The sequence below is a fragment of the Bombina bombina genome, chromosome 5, assembly GCF_027579735.1.
Source record: "Bombina bombina isolate aBomBom1 chromosome 5, aBomBom1.pri, whole genome shotgun sequence".
In the NCBI taxonomy this organism is placed as follows: domain Eukaryota; kingdom Metazoa; phylum Chordata; class Amphibia; order Anura; family Bombinatoridae; genus Bombina; species Bombina bombina.
This window is the reverse complement of record NC_069503.1, coordinates 1,006,233,747-1,006,250,430: the sequence shown is the minus strand read 5'-3', so window position 1 is coordinate 1,006,250,430 and position 16,684 is coordinate 1,006,233,747. Positions and strand designations below refer to the sequence as shown.

Genomic DNA, 16,684 nt, shown 5'->3' with positions numbered 1-16,684 from the left:
ATTTGCCTTGACTCAGGATGTTCAACAGTCCTTATTTTCAGACAGTCAGTTTCATATTTGGGATAATGCATTTGAATCAATTATTTTTTTCTTACCTTAAAAAAATTTGACTTTTTCCCTGTGGGCTGTTAGGCTCGCGGGGGCTGAAAATGCTTCATTTTATTACGTCATTCTGGCGCGGACTTTTTTTGGCGCAAAAAATCTTATCTGTTTCCGGCGTCATACGTGTCGCCGGAAGTTGCGTCATTTTTTTGACGTTCTTTTGCGCCAAAAATGTCGGCGTTCCGGATGTGGCGTCATTTTTGGCGCCAAAAGCATTTAGCCGCCAAATAATGTGGGCGTCTTATTTTGGCGCTAAAAAATATGGGCCTCGCTTTTGTCTCCACATTATTTAAGTCTCATTTTTCATTGCTTCTGGTTGCTAGAAGCTTGTTCCTTGGCATTTTTTCCCATTCCTGAAACTGTCATTTAAGGAATTTGATCAATTTGGCTTTTTATGTTGTTTTTTCTCTTACATATTGCAAGATGTTCCTCCAGCTGTTGTTTGTATTAATTGTCATGACAAACTCGTTAATGCAGATAATATTTCCTTTAGTAATGTACCATTACCTGTTGCAGTTCCATCAACATCTAATGTTCAGAGTGTTCCTGATAACATAAGAGATTTTGTTTCTGAATCCATCAAGAAGGCTTTGTCTGTTATTTCTCCTTCTAGTAAACATAAAAAATCTTTTAAAACTTCTCTTTATACAGATGAATTTTTAAATGAACATCATCATTCTGATTCTAATGACTCTTCTAGATCAGAGGATTCTGTCTCAGAGGTTGATGCTGATAAATCTTCATATTTATTTAAAATGGAATTTATTCGTTCTTTACTTAAAGAAGTACTAATTTCTTTAGAAATTGAGGATTCTGGTCCTCTTGATACTAAATCTAAACGTTTAGATAAGGTCTTTAAATCTCCTGTGGTTATTCCAGAAGTTTTTCCTGTTCCTGGTGCTATTTCTGAAGTAATTTCCAGAGAATGGAATAATTTGGGTAATTCATTTACTCCTTCTAAACGTTTTAAGCAATTATATCCTGTGCCGTCTGATAGATTAGAATTTTGGGACAAAATCCCTAAAGTTGATGGGGCTATTTCTACCCTTGCTAAACGTACTACTATTCCTAAGTCAGATGGTACTTCGTTTAAGGATCCTTTAGATAGGAAAATTGAATCCTTTCTAAGAAAAGCTTATCTGTGTTCAGGTAATCTTCTTAGACCTGCTATATCATTGGCTGATGTTGCTGCAGCTTCAACTTTTTGGTTGGAAACTTTAGCGCAACAAGTAACAGATCATGATTCTCATAATATTATTATTCTTCTGCAACATGCTAATAATTTTATCTGTGATGCCATTTTTGATATTATCAGAGTTGATGTCAGGTTTATGTCTCTAGCTATTTTAGCTAGAAGAGCTTTATGGCTTAAAACTTGGAATGCTGATATGTCTTCTAAATCGACTCTACTTTCCATTTCTTTCCAGGGTAACACATTATTTGGTTCTCAGTTGGATTCTATTATCTCAACTGTTACTGGTGGGAAAGGAACTTTTTTACCACAGGATAAAAGATCTAAGGGTAAAAACAGGGCTAATAATCGTTTTTGTTCCTTTCGTTTCAACAAAGAACAAAAGCCTGATCCTTCTTCCTCAGGAGCAGTTTCAGTTTGGAAACCATCTCCAGTCTGGAATAAATCCAAGCCCAATAAATCTAAGCCTAATAAATCCAAGGAGCAGTTTCAGTTTGGAAACCATCTCCAGTCTGGAATAAATCCAAGCCTTCTAGAAAAGCAAAGCCAGCTTCTAAGTCCACATGAAGGTGCGGCCCTCATTCCAGTCCAGCTGGTAGGGGGCAGGTTACGTTTATTCCAAACGTAACCTGCCCCCTACCAGCTGGGCTGGAATGAGGGCCGCACCTTCATGTGGACTTAGAAGCTGGCTTTGCTTTTCTAGAAGTAATTATGCCAGTTCCAGTTCTGGAACAGGGGCTGGGGTTTTATTCGAATCTCTTCATTGTACCAAAGAAGGAGAATTCCTTCAGACCAGTTCTGGATCTAAAAATATTGAATCGTTATGTAAGGATACCAACATTCAAAATGGTAACTGTAAGGACTATCTTGCCTTTTGTTCAGCAAGGGCATTATATGTCCACGATAGATTTACAGGATGCATATCTGCATATTCCGATTCATCCAGATCACTATCAGTTCCTGAGATTCTCTTTCCTGGACAAGCATTACCAGTTTGTGGCTCTGCCGTTTGGCCTAGCTACAGCCCCAAGAATTTTTACAAAGGTTCTCGGTGCCCTTCTGTCTGTAATCAGAGAACAGGGTATTGTGGTATTTCCTTATTTGGACGATATCTTGGTACTTGCTCAGTCTTTACATTTTGCAGAATCTCATACGAATCGACTTGTGTTGTTTCTTCAAGATCATGGTTGGAGGATCAATTTTCTAAAAAGTTCATTGATTCCTCAGACTAGGGTAACCTTTTTGGGTTTCCAAATAGATTCAGTGTCCATGACTCTGTCTTTGACAGAAAAGAGACGTCTAAAATTGATTTCAGCTTGTCGAAACCTTCAGTCACAATCATTCCCTTCGGTAGCCTTATGCATGGAAATTCTAGGTCTTATGACTGCTGCATCGGACGCGATCCCCTTTGCTCGTTTTCACATGCGGCCTCTTCAGCTCTGTATGCTGAATCAATGGTGCAGGGATTACACAAAGATATCTCAATTAATATCTTTAAAACCGATTGTACGACACTCTCTGACGTGGTGGACAGATCACCATCGTTTAATTCAGGGGGCTTCTTTTGTTCTTCCGACCTGGACTGTAATTTCAACAGATGCAAGTCTTACAGGTTGGGGAGCTGTGTGGGTGTCTCTGACGGCACAAGGAGTTTGGGAATCTCAGGAGGTGAGATTACCGATCAATATTTTGGAACTCCGTGCAATTTTCAGAGCTCTTCAGTCTTGGCCTCTTCTGAAGAGAGAATCGTTCATTTGTTTTCAGACAGACAATGTCACAACTGTGGCATACATCAATCATCAAGGAGGGACTCACAGTCCTCTGGCTATGAAAGAAGTATCTCAAATTCTGGTTTGGGCGGAATCCAGCTCCTGTCTAATCTCTGCGGTTCATTTTCCAGGAATAGACAATTGGGAAGCGGATTATCTCAGTCGCCAAACGTTGCATCCGAGCGAATGGTCTCTTCACCCAGAGGTATTTCTTCAGATTGTTCAAATGTGGGAACTTCCAGAAATAGATCTGATGGCTTCTCATCTAAACAAGAAACTTCCCAGGTATCTGTCCAGATCCCGGGATCCTCAGGCGGAGGCAGTGGATGCATTATCACTTCCTTGGAAGTATCATCCTGCCTATATCTTTCCGCCTCTAGTTCTTCTTCCAAGAGTAATCTCCAAGATTCTGAAGGAATGCTCGTTTGTTCTGCTGGTAGCTCCGGCATGGCCTCACAGGTTTTGGTATGCGGATCTTGTCCGGATGGCCTCTTGTCAACCGTGGACTCTTCCGTTAAGACCAGACCTTCTGTCGCAAGGTCCTTTTTTCCATCAGGATCTCAAATCCTTAAATCTAAAGGTATGGAGATTGAACGCTTGATTCTTGGTCAAAGAGGTTTCTCTGACTCTGTGATTAATACTATGTTACAGGCTCGTAAATCTGTATCTAGAGAGATATATTATAGAGTCTGGAAGACTTATATTTCTTGGTGTCTTTCTCATCATTTTTCCTGGCATTCTTTTAGAATTCCGAGAATTTTACAGTTTCTTCAGGATGGTTTAGATAAAGGTTTGTCCGCAAGTTCCTTGAACTGTCAAATCTCTGCTCTTTCTGTTCTTTTTCACTGAAAGATTGCTAATCTTCCTGATATTCATTGTTTTGTACAAGCCTTGGTTCGTATAAAACCTGTCATTAAGTCAATTTCTCCTCCTTGGAGTTTGAATTTGGTTCTGGGGGCTCTTCAAGCTCCTCCGTTTGAACCTATGCATTCTTTGGACATTAAATTACTTTCTTGGAAAGTTTTGTTCCTTTTGGCCATCTCTTCTGCCAGAAGAGTCTCTGAATTATCTGCTCTTTCTTGTGAGTCTCCTTTTCTGATTTTTCATCAGGATAAGGCGGTGTTGCGAACTTCTTTTGAATTTTTGCCTAAAGTTGTGAATTCCAACAACATTAGTAGAGAAATTGTGGTTCCTTCATTATGTCCTAATCCTAAGAATTCTAAGGAGAAATCGTTGCATTCTTTGGATGTTGTTAGAGCTTTGAAATATTATGTTGAAGCTACTAAGTCTTTCCGAAAGACTTCTAGTCTATTTGTTATCTTTTCCGGTTCTAGAAAAGGCCAGAAAGCTTCTGCCATTTCTTTGGCATCTTGGTTGAAATCTTTAATTCATCATGCTTATGTCGAGTCGGGTAAAACTCCACCTCAAAGGATTACAGCTCATTCTACTAGGTCAGTTTCTACTTCCTGGGCGTTTAGGAATGAAGCTTCGGTTGATCAGATTTGCAAAGCAGCAACTTGGTCTTCTTTGCATACTTTTACTAAATTCTACCATTTTGATGTGTTTTCTTCTTCTGAAGCAGTTTTTGGTAGAAAAGTACTTCAGGCAGCGGTTTCAGTTTGAATCTTCTGCTCTTTTTTTCAATAAACTTTATTTTGGGTGTGGATTATTTTCAGCAGGAATTGGCTGTCTTTATTTTATCCCTCCCTCTCTAGTGACTCTTGCGTGGAAAGATCCACATCTTGGGTAGTCATTATCCCATACGTCACTAGCTCATGGACTCTTGCTAATTACATGAAAGAAAACATAATTTATGTAAGAACTTACCTGATAAATTCATTTCTTTCATATTAGCAAGAGTCCATGAGGCCCGCCCTTTTTGTGGTGGTTATGATTTTTTGTATAAAGCACAATTATTCCAATTCCTTATTTTTTTATGCTTTCGCACTTTTTTCTTATCACCCCACTTCTTGGCTATTCGTTAAACTGATTTGTGGGTGTGGTGAGGGGTGTATTTATAGGCATTTTAAGGTTTGGGAAACTTTGCCCCTCCTGGTAGGAATGTATATCCCATACGTCACTAGCTCATGGACTCTTGCTAATATGAAAGAAATGCATTTATCAGGTAAGTTCTTACATAAATTATGTTTTTTATATATACACATCAGATATTGTGCACTGCATTGCTAGCAATTTGCATACAAAATCAATCTTTTATAACAAAGCAAAGTTTGTATTGTTTTGCAGTTTAGGAGTCTCTTTAGTTGTTTATCTTATTTCCTTTGCTGTGGTCGTGAACAGATATAAATGATATCCTGTACATCTCAACCAATCATTGTGCACCATGCTAGAGGGTCAGGGTTCTGAATTCCAGCTTTTGTTGAGTAGTGGAACAATTACTCAGATGTAAATGACAGGAAAGAAAGTGAAAAAGATAAAGGAAATACAAGTAATTTTTTTCTTCTTTTTTTCTTTTTACTTTGAGTTAAACACTATGGGGCAGATTTATCATTGTGCGGGCGGACATGATCCGCTGTAGCGAATCATGTCCATCGCACATCAATAAATGCCGATAGCATACGCTGTTGGCATTTATCATGGCACAAGCATTTCTCGTGAAATGCTTGTGCAATGCTGCCCCCTGCACATTCGCAGCCAATTTGCGGCAGATAATTCTTCAGCCATTACAAGTGGCAGGTTATTGCTACCGCAAGCTCACAGTAGCAATTAGCGCTTATAAAATTAGCCAGAGATCAGATCTCTGGTTAATTTTATAAATCTGTCCCATATGGCCCCAAATTACTTTCTAGTGTAGTTTATTGAAAAATAAAGATAGCAGATCAGGTTGATTGGCACACCCTGCTAGCGGCCGATTGGCCGCGAATCTGCAGGGGGTGGCATTGCACCAGTATTTCACAAGAACTGCTGGTGCAATGATAAATGCTGACAGCGTATGCTGTCTGCATTTATGGATGGGCAGTGATGTGCAGCGGACCTGATGTGCTAAATTCAAGAACAAGGGGTCATGAGCTCAAGCTAAAGGGTAGTAGATTCAGGAGTAATTTGAGGAAGCACTTCTTTACAGAAAGAGTGATTGATTTATGGAATAAACTTCCTCAAGAGGTAGTAGCAACAAACACTGTGGGGGACTTTAAAAATGCATGGGACAAGCATAGGGCTATCCTACGAACTAGATAAGTTTATACTGTTAGGTAAGGTCGGGCAGACTTGCTGGGCCTATGGCTCTTATCTGCCGTCAATATCTATGTTATTTTTCTATGTTACTTTGTATCATGTCCGCTCACACATTGTTAAATATGCCCCTTTAACCATCCACTAGTAATACCTGATTGTGCGTTATTCTTTATGTGAAGTTGTGCAAAAGATAATGCACTATTTTCTCTCCTCTTGATATCTAGCCCTTTATTGGGAATTATATGTTGTGTCCCTTTAACAGACATACAGGATGCACTTTCTGGAGATCTTATATGAAAAAGAACATTGCAACAAATAACCTGACAGTTCTGCTTCTTGTGCTTTCATATCTGTTCCATCTATTTAGTGATTTGTTTGTTTCGGAAACTCATGTTCTTATAGCAGACTTGTACAGTGGCAGATTCAGTGTTATCTTACCTTTGTTTTGTATGTTCCTGGAGGATTTACCCTCCTCCAGCAGAGATGGTTATATAGATTATGATACCTACATCAGACTAAATAATATGGGTACACATTAGATAGGACAAGGGATCTTTTTTTACTTATTGGGGCCTATGTATCAAGCTCCGAATGGAGCTTGATGCCCCGTGTTTCTGGCGAGTCTTCAGACTCGCCAGAAACAGCAGTTATGAAGCAGCGGTCACAAAGACCGCTGCTCCATAACCTGTCCGCATGCTCTGAGCAGACGGACAGACATCGCCGGAAATCAACCCGATCTAGTACGATCGGGTTGATTGACACCTCCCTGCTGGCGGTCTATTGGCCGCGAGTCTGCAGGGGGCGGCGTTGCACCAGCATCTCTTGTGAATATGCTGAATACAGCGATGTCTGTCGGACCTGATCCGCACTGTCGGATCAGGTCCGACAGACATTGATAACTAGAGGCCAGAGCAGGGCCGGACTGGGAGCAAAAAGAGGCCCAGGCATTTTAGGGCAAAGAGGCCCACTCCCCCCCCCCCACCCCACCCCCCACAAAATGTGTTCCTCTTAAAATAACAATATTAGAATCAGTTTTATTTCAGGAAATTTAGGTTAATTAACTGCAATTTCCAGGACTCTAGCAGCCTTTTGAATTTGTTTGCTCTGTGCTTCGTTAAGTTACTAGGCAGGGCCAGGCATTAAATATATAGAAAACAACATGTTTGTAAAGATGTCATGTCTGTGAAATAAAATTTGGCTGGCAAACTCCTCAAGACATGCATCTCTACAAACAAACGTGTTGTTTTCTATATATTAATAATAATGCCTGCTGAAAATTGTAGTTTATTAACCTAAATTTCCGGAAATAAAATGAATTCTAATTTTGTTATTTTAAAAGGAACATATTTTATGTAGTGCACTGAGGCCGCGGCGGTAAAAGTTTGGGCGTGCAAAGCTGAAGTCAAACAGGGAACAGCCCCATCCCTTCCACCTGGGCATCCAGGAGACTTACACAACCCATTACTTTACTGGGTTGTTTGTTGGTAGCTGCCCAGCCTGCCCTGCCCTCTAGTCCCCCTGGCCAGCGCAGCGCCTATTTACCTCCTGTCCTCCTCTGACCTTTTCTTCTCTGACAGGTCCGTCCGCGTCCAGCCTCCAGGCAGCAGCACAGCAGTACAGGTTGGGGCCCGGCCCGCTCTGCAGAAGTCTCTTTGGTTTTCTGACTGCCTTTGCTCCGCCTCTGGTCTCAGTCTCACTTATGCTCCGAGTCCTCCCAGCCCCAGGTCTTAACCTCGCCCCACAGGGGGCCCCTAGCAGAGCTCAGCAGAGGGCAGAAGCAGATGTTCTGCCTGCACGGTCCTTACTTACGCTGGCTCCTCGTTCTCAATGAGGAGGGTCAGGGTAAGAAGGGACCGCTCAGGCTGAGGGAACAGGTCAACAGGACCAGGTAGTTGAAGTTCACACACACTGTGGACGTTCCGTGTCCACCCGGTAACCAGCCTCAGAGGAGCTCAGTCATGCTCTCTGCCCCAGCCAGCCTGCTCCTACACTCCCCTGCCGCCAGGCCGGGCAACATTAAATGCAATCAGCAGTAAAATAGTGGGCGGGGCTAAGGTAACCGGCGGCCCACCGGGCAAATGCCCGGTATGCCCTATGGCCAGTCCGGGCCTGGGCCAGAGTCTCTAAAACATGAACTGTGTATTAATATTTTCTAGTGTTTTCTTCCACAAAACCTTTGTTTTTACTCTTTCAGTTCCTTTTTGGCACTTACCTTGCTCCGTCTGCTACCAAGGATATCGGTGTTGAACAAATCATAAAAAAAGAGATTTACCAGAAACTTGATCCACCATTTGAGGATTTATTTGACGCAGCTGAAGAATACATCCTCACACTTCTCCTTTCTGCATGGATGGAAATGAACAAAACTGACAGGCAGGCCTATGAGAAGGTACGGCAAAACACCAGGGTCTGATACCACCCATTTATTCTGGCTCTTTCCCACACTCTCTTTTCTAAAATCTTCTTTTTTTTATGTTACATTACAAACAACTTTCTAAGCTTGAAGGGGTCAAGCCCTTTACTTGCATATGGTGTTAAGTGAATGTGTATTCTCTGGCAATAATGAAGTTAATGTTTAATGTGTGTAAAATTCCTGCAGTACAACATGAAAACATAACATGGATCTCTGGTTATTTTGCTTAAAGAGACATGAAACCCACATTTTTTCTTTAGGGATTCAGATAGAGAATACAATTTTAAAAACAACTTTCCAATTGACTTATTATCTAATTTACTTCATTCTCTTGGCATGCTTTGTTGAAGAAGCAGCAATACTCTACTGGGAGCTAGCTGAACACATTGTGTTAGCCAATAACATTAGGCACATATGTGCAGACACCAATCACCAGCTCCTGTGCCTACCTAGGCATCCATTTTCAATAAAGGATACCAAAAGAACAAAGCAAATTAGATAATAGTAAATTGGAAAGGTGTTTAAAATCACGTTCTATCTAAATCTTGAACAAAATTTTTTTGGGTTTCATGTCCCTTTAGTAGTGAAAGAACTGCATATATGTATGTACAGGCATCTAACGAGGAGAGAGAAGATCACTTCTCTCTTACAGAACTGGACTAACCTTCCACTCTCACTTTCAGGAAACATTAGTCTATTCAAAATGATCGCTTTTCCTAAATTACTATATAAGTTACAACATCATCCCAAAGAAACCAAAATTAGCTGTAAAAAAACTCCATCAGCTAAAAAGGTTTGGAGGTTTTGCACTCCCCAATATTAAATATTATAACTGGGCTTCCTTAGCTAAATTTACGGCAGAATGGTTAACGGATACCCAATATCTTTTTTATAGGGACTTAAATCGAATTTAGTTCGCCCCTTCTCATTAAACAATCTACTGAATTTAGACAGTAAATTGCGCCCAGCTTTAACTAAAGAGATGATCTGTATAAGCAATGCAATCGTAGCGTGACACAAATTTCTGAGACAGCACGGGATAAATAACAAAATCAATACGTTTTTAACATTTAAAGCTAATCCTGACTTCCCTGAAGGTATCTCCTCTGAGATGTTTTTTTTAAGATGGGAGAATAAAGGTCTATCTTGTCCACGTCAATTGATTAACACTGATTTCAGATCAATTACATTTTATCAAGATCTGAAAGTTGAATTTGATCTAGACAATCGCGATTTCTTTGCTTTCTTACAAGCCAGACACTATATATTAAGTCTCTTACCGGCTGGCAGAAGCCTTGAGGAGGATTGGTATCCGCTATACTCATGCTTGAACATTTATAAACAAGGTAATCACCACTTGTCATTCTGGTATAAGACGCTGCTTAAAAAAAGAGAACTATCCAAACCTTAGTAGAAAAATGGCAAGATATACCCTTTTTTAATATAGACAATAATGATTAGCTTAAGCATATCTAAGGCTTTAGCTACCTCACCATCAATCATTTGGAGAGGTTCACAATTATAACATTTTTCATAAAGTTATTTGACCCGATAATACTTTCAAAATTGGACCCTGAGAGTGCAAATTGTCCTAAATGTGGCTTCCTTAGAGCTGATATCACTCACTTCTTCTGGTTATGTCCCAAAGTTTACTCTCTATGGTTGAAGTTAGCTTTTTGGCTATCCACTAGATCAACTTACTGGATAGAATTTGATATTTCTAAGGTAATTTTTCTAGCTGATTATCTACCCAATAGTATTAACTCAAACCTTATCAATACAGTGATTTTCTTGGTCAGACACCACTGGAAGTCCCGAAAATCACTTAGTTTTAAGGAATTCTTAGATAAAATCTATCGTCAAATTACTTTAGAACAAAACTTAGTTGACACAGTCAGACTCGAGTATTCATAACTTCATTTCTAAATGTCAAAACATAATCAAAACCTCTCCCTCTAATATCCAGACATACAGTATACTCATGGAGCTTCAACCTTTTCTCCCTTTGTTTGAAGAAGTGGGAAGGGCTGCCGAGGGAGGAAACAGCTGATAGTTCTTTGTTGCCTAAGTTAAGGAAAAGGGCAATGAGATCCCTTTTTTTTCTCTTCCTCTTCCTGAATCATTGTCCCTCTTAGGCCCTAGGAGGCCTTATTAGTTTACATTTTGTATGCTATGTACTTTATTTCTAAATCCAACTGATATTTTTTTTGTTACACACCAGAGTGAATTTACTTGAGACAGGTGTATGCCCTAGAATAAGGTCTGAAAGGATATATTTAAGTCTGTAAATGTCACTTACAAAGCACATTCTGAATTAATTGATTATAATGTCTTTTTTTTTTATATATGAAAGTTGATATTTTTCAGACTAATACATATTGCTGAAATTTTGTTTGAAGTGACTTATATAATCTCGCGAGTGTTATCGGTAGAGTTAAAATCTAGCGGATTCATGACTTTGTTTTCTCTTATTTTGTAAGTTTTGATTTATAGAACTACTCTCAAAGATTCCTTATTCTGCGAATTTCAGACTGTAATTTGTCTTATGCTATTGTCGTTATTCTTCAATAAAAAATTTTTATAAAAAAAATAGAGGCAGGGAATAAAAAGATATTTGATTATACATTTGATTGTAGTAGCAATTGAATTATTGTAAATGTGATAAACATAAAAAACATAAACTGAAAACAAACACAAGATCAAAAGTTCATATGTAAGGATATATCCATGTTCTCTGGGTTCAATTTCCCACTTCTTGACGATCCTCAATGAGTTCTCAAATAAAAGGAAACAAAGGAAATAACATAGTGTGACTCTGTAACCACTTATAGTGAAGTAATTTGGTGTTGTAATGAGTAACTACTCACATTTGTTGGAGCTTACAACTAAGCTCAAGGAAATGCGCACTCCCACTTTATACTGGTGGGAAAACAGTACTCTCAGGCAAATCTTTAAAACAAATATTTATTTAAAATACATAAAAAGCGTCACAAGTGCCTTAGTAACACCTAAAGTATGGGTGAATGAGCAATGCTAATATAACAAATACTCAAAGGGAGCAAGTCTTGGATGGGTGTGGATGGACCAGCAGAAAATAAACCGCTGAAACCACCACCTCACAGCCACAAAACAGAAACGCTCTTTTTCCAGGTGTGTTGGCAAGTGTAAAGACGCAATGAGAAGTCTGAGATACCAGTTCCGTTCCGACGTACATTTAGCTGATTCAGCTTTATCAAGGAATGAAGTGCGCATGTCCAAGGGTCCTTTTAAACACTAATTGATTACTCATAGTTCATATGAGGCTATGTCCTCCATATTGGAAATTGGCATATCTTTAGAAAAAGCATCTCATTGTCTGGTATGGCTTATATCACTTTTATACTATTTACCCTTCTGTCATTGCTGATATATGCGTGCAAGTTAAGGCCAACCGCTTATTGAATTTTGTGAATTGACATATTAAAATGACATAATAAAATAATAATGTCTATAATATAAAATTTACTTCGAAAATTATCCTTATTATAAACCTTTTTATTATAATTACTGCAATATATTGGCGAAAATGACTGGGTTTTTTCCAGGGAATTTTATGTGCATTTGGATGGATAACTATTACACTTTCTCAATTCTACATGATTTGCTCGTATAAGTGTAACTATTTATTGTGTCTTTTGCTAAATTTGTAAAAAAATACTATTGCATGCAATCTAGTTTGTGGTCTATTCATTATTGAACTATGTCAAAAGTTTTTTTCTCAAAATTCCATTATACATCGTTATCTACAAAAAATTGCCCTGCTTTATCTATGTTTTTAACCATCCAGTCAGAATATTCTGTTATTCTCTCCCACATTCTTAAAAACCATATAAACGTAATAACCTACAGTTATTGTTCATCGTTGTGTAGAACATGGTAAATGATGTTATGAGGATATCTTTCACAAAAAATGGTGAATTTCGAAATCTTTATTTAGTCCATTAGGTATGAAGCTATCCATAATATGGATCCACTTCATCTCCAACTGACCCAATCTGTTCTGAGTGTCCCCCCCCCCTCTCCAATTCTGTTCCACCTTCCTAATAACTAAAAATTCCAAATCACTATGTAAATAAGACTGCACGAACATCGTAACATATAGATTACATTTTTACTGTTATAAGTTATGAATTGATTAATGTCATAATCTTTTTTGCCATCTGTAGAATAAAATTTGTTACATAATTTAGGAGTTTTTTTCATAAGTTTGCATGCATTGCAAAACTGACATTTTCTAAACGTCATATGGAACGGTAACAGCCAATTTTTAGTGACTTTATTGTTTTCTGTATCTTTAGTCCCTTGGGAGAGTTGCAATTTTAGATTGGGAACTTTTTTAAACATTATGTTGGGACCATCCCCTAAAAAATCCGTTATACTGGAGTCCCTTGATAGAATCCCCCAATGCTTCTGTATGATATTTCTAACTTCATTGCTTTGAGTACTGTGTTGAAAGATTAATCTATTAGCTAGGTTATTACTTGTTATTTCTATGTTGTTTTTATTTTTGATTTTGTATTTTAATAGATCCACCCTGTCCATATTATTTACCTCTTCAATTTTTTCATCTAGAAAATCATTAGAGTAGTTTTTCTCCAAAAAGCGTTCTTTTAGCACCAGTGATTGTGCCCTATATACCTCTTTATCCTTGCAGTTTCGTCTTAAACAAACAAACTGACCTTTTGGAATATTTTTTAACCAATATTTTTGATGACAGCTATCGAGACTGATATAGTTATTGACATCTATGCTTTTGAAATAGTTTTTGGATTTCAATGTGTCATTCTCAATATAAATTTCCAGGTCCAAAAATTCTACCATAGTTTTACTGTAGTTCCAGGTTAAAGCTACTTTAAATTCATTTGTTTTTAAGTGTTCCATAAACTCCAAGAGTTGACTCTCACTTCCTGACCATATTAAAAATAGGTCATCTATATAGCGGTGATAGGACACCAGATATTGCGCCCAGTGGGAATTGTAGATGTATTGATTTTCCCAGTTCGCCATATATAAATTGGCATAACTGGGCGCAAATCTGTAAGCTCCAACAAATGTGAGTAGTTACTCGTTACAACACCAAATTACTTCACTACAAGTGGTTACAGAGTCACACTATGTTATTTCCTTTGTTTCCTTTTATTTGAGAACTCATTGAGGATCGTCAAGAAGTGGTAAATTGAACCCAGAGAACACGGATATATCCTTACATATGAACTTAAGATCTTGTGTTTGTTTTCAATTTATGTTTTTTATGTTTATCACATTTATTCTAATCACTTTTTTCTGTGATCTTTGGTATAATTATTGCACAAATTGAATTATTGTGTCAAAGTCTAACAACATTGATCTCGATCACATTTAATTATAATTTCAAGTAATAATAGTTTTGAGCTAGATTACTGATATAACATTACAGACTAATAATGTTTTGTTACAATTATTTGTTAAAGGGATATGAAGTCCTATTTGTAATGCAATAGCAGTGGATTGTGAATACAGTTGTAAACATTGTTGCACTATGCTTGTCTGCAAAAGTTCCTTTGATAAAAAGTTGTTACTACATGGACGAAAATGCAAGTCAAATCAAAAATAAACTTTCATGAATCAGAGCACACAATTTGAAACAACTTTTCAATTCACTTCCATTATTTAAATGTGCACAATCTTTTTTTATATGCACACTTTCTGAGGCACCAGCTCAGAAAGAAAAACATAAATTATGCTTACCTGATAATTTTCTTTTATTCCGTGGGGAAGAGTCCACAGCCCACCTGTTTTTTTTTTTTTTTGCGGCGTTGTTGTTTATCTTCTGGCACCCTTTCACCTTGATGCTTCTTCCACTGTTTCTTGTTCCTCGGCTGAATGACTGGGGGATGGGGGAAGTGAGAGGAGAATTTATGCCTTTGGCTGGTGGGTCCTTGCCTCCTCCTGGTGGCCAGGTTCTTATTTCCCATAAGTAATGATTGCGGCTGTGGATTCTTTCCTACGGAAGAAAAGAAAATGATCAGGTAAGCATAATTTATGTTTTTGTGATTAGCTGATTGCTATTACATGATGCATTAGTAAGGAAACTGTAACTAACTTTTAAATTTGTCAGAACAAATATATTACTCATTTGAAATTCATACTTAGGGGCATATTTATCAAGCTCCGTATGGAGCTTGATGCCCCGTGTTTCTGGCGAGCCTTTAGGCTCACCGGAAACAGAAGTTATGAAGCAGCGGTCTAAAGAGCGCTGCTCCATAAACTGTCCATCTGCTCTAAGGTGGAGGACAGAAATCAACCGGATCGAATACAATCGGGTTGATTGACACCCTCTACTAGCGGCCAATTGGCCGCAAATCTGCAGGGTGCGATATTGCACCAGCAGTTCACAAGAACTGCTGGTGCAATGATAAATGCCGAGAACATATGCTGTCCGCATTTATCGATCTGCAGCGGACATGCCCGCTCGCACCTTCATAAATAGGCCCCTTAGGGTCAATTATCTAAATGTCTCTGGGCTGGCGAGAATATTTAAGGCTGCTCGCCAGTCCTATTTCCCTGGCCAATTTTTACCCTGAAAACAGGGTGTCTTACTAAGGGGCGTATACTGCCTTTTTATTGGGAAAGGAGATGCATACATTACAAAACAAAATGAAAATCGTAATTTAAAAATCGTACAAAACTAATTATTGAACCACACAAAAATATAGAGGAAAAAACTGTATTGTTAAGTTGCATTCAAAATCGTAACAAAATTGTTCACCAAAATCGTATTTTATCACACATGTAAAATTTGTATGTAAATTACACAGGAATAAATCATATTGAATGTTCACATCGTTATTTGTAATTTAATTACACTGGATGTGCAAAAAGCACTTACAAAATTGTACTTATGTACAAACTCTCTTGCTTTTACTTTTAGCTTTCATGTAATTTTATGTCATTTTCAATGTAGATATGATAAAGAAAAGTGAAATCTAGCAAAAAAATAAATGAATAGGCTGCATAGGCATTTAAACATATAAAAAACAACATATCAATACCATATGTATCATACATCACTACATAGGGCTAGATTACGAGTGGAGCACTATTTATCGCTCCCGCTTGCATGCTAACTGCGCTTGACTTAGGGTTTTTCCTTGCATCAGATACTGTGAGTATTACAAGTTGAAAGTAAAAAGTTTTCGCTTGCCTTTTAACCTGACACGCTCAAAAAGCCAAAATCTCAATATCGTAACCACGTTATTGTATTCTCCCTTAGGCCCTGATATTCTAAACCTCTTTGCTCAGGTGAGATATTCTAAAATGATCCTCCAGCACTGCCAGGTCCCTAGTGAAATACTCAAAAGGCAGATTTTGCTTTACTTCTCCAAGGGGTGTTCCCTACATTTCTGTATGTGAAGGCGAGACAATCCCAATGCAATATAGCACTGCATGACATAGCAGTTCTGCTGCATTTACACTTTGTGCTTTCGATTTTATATAAATTTCCACTTCAGATTAAATTTTATTACATTTAAACTTTGTACTTTCTATTTTGTATTTATTTATTTTTCTATACAACAGTGCATTTAGGATTGTGATTTTTCAAATTCTGATTATGCCTTCACAGTTTTTGTGTAACTTTAACAAATTAGGCTCTAACCTTGTGTGAATATATATATATATATATATATATATATATATATATGTGTGTGTGTGTGTGTATCTTTTATAAATTAGATTGCACTTTGCATGTCTTTTATTTAAATTAAAACTAAAAAAAATGGGGGCATGTATGGAAACAAAACCAAGCGCTCCGAACAACAGCCAGATAATCAGCCGGTTATTGATGAATAAGTATGCCATCCATCCGACAAAACTTTATGGGGCTCTCTATGAACTCGTGCTTCATCTTGGATATTATTGGTTCGGACTATTGGAGATTTCAACGGCGGCCACATAAACATCTCTCCACCACTCCACCTGGGTTCCCAGGTAAAG

The 16,684-nt window shown here is 38.0% G+C and overlaps 1 protein-coding gene across 1 annotated transcript in view; it reads left to right on the top strand.

The window, feature by feature from the left end:
- Nucleotides 1-16,684, top strand: part of RGS22 (regulator of G protein signaling 22) — a 354,545-nt gene that overhangs the window by 117,999 nt on the left and 219,862 nt on the right. Inside the window, exon 14 of the mRNA XM_053715916.1 lies at nucleotides 8,453-8,647. Coding sequence (XP_053571891.1) covers nucleotides 8,453-8,647 — 195 coding nt within the window. The remainder of the gene's footprint in view (nucleotides 1-8,452; nucleotides 8,648-16,684) is intronic.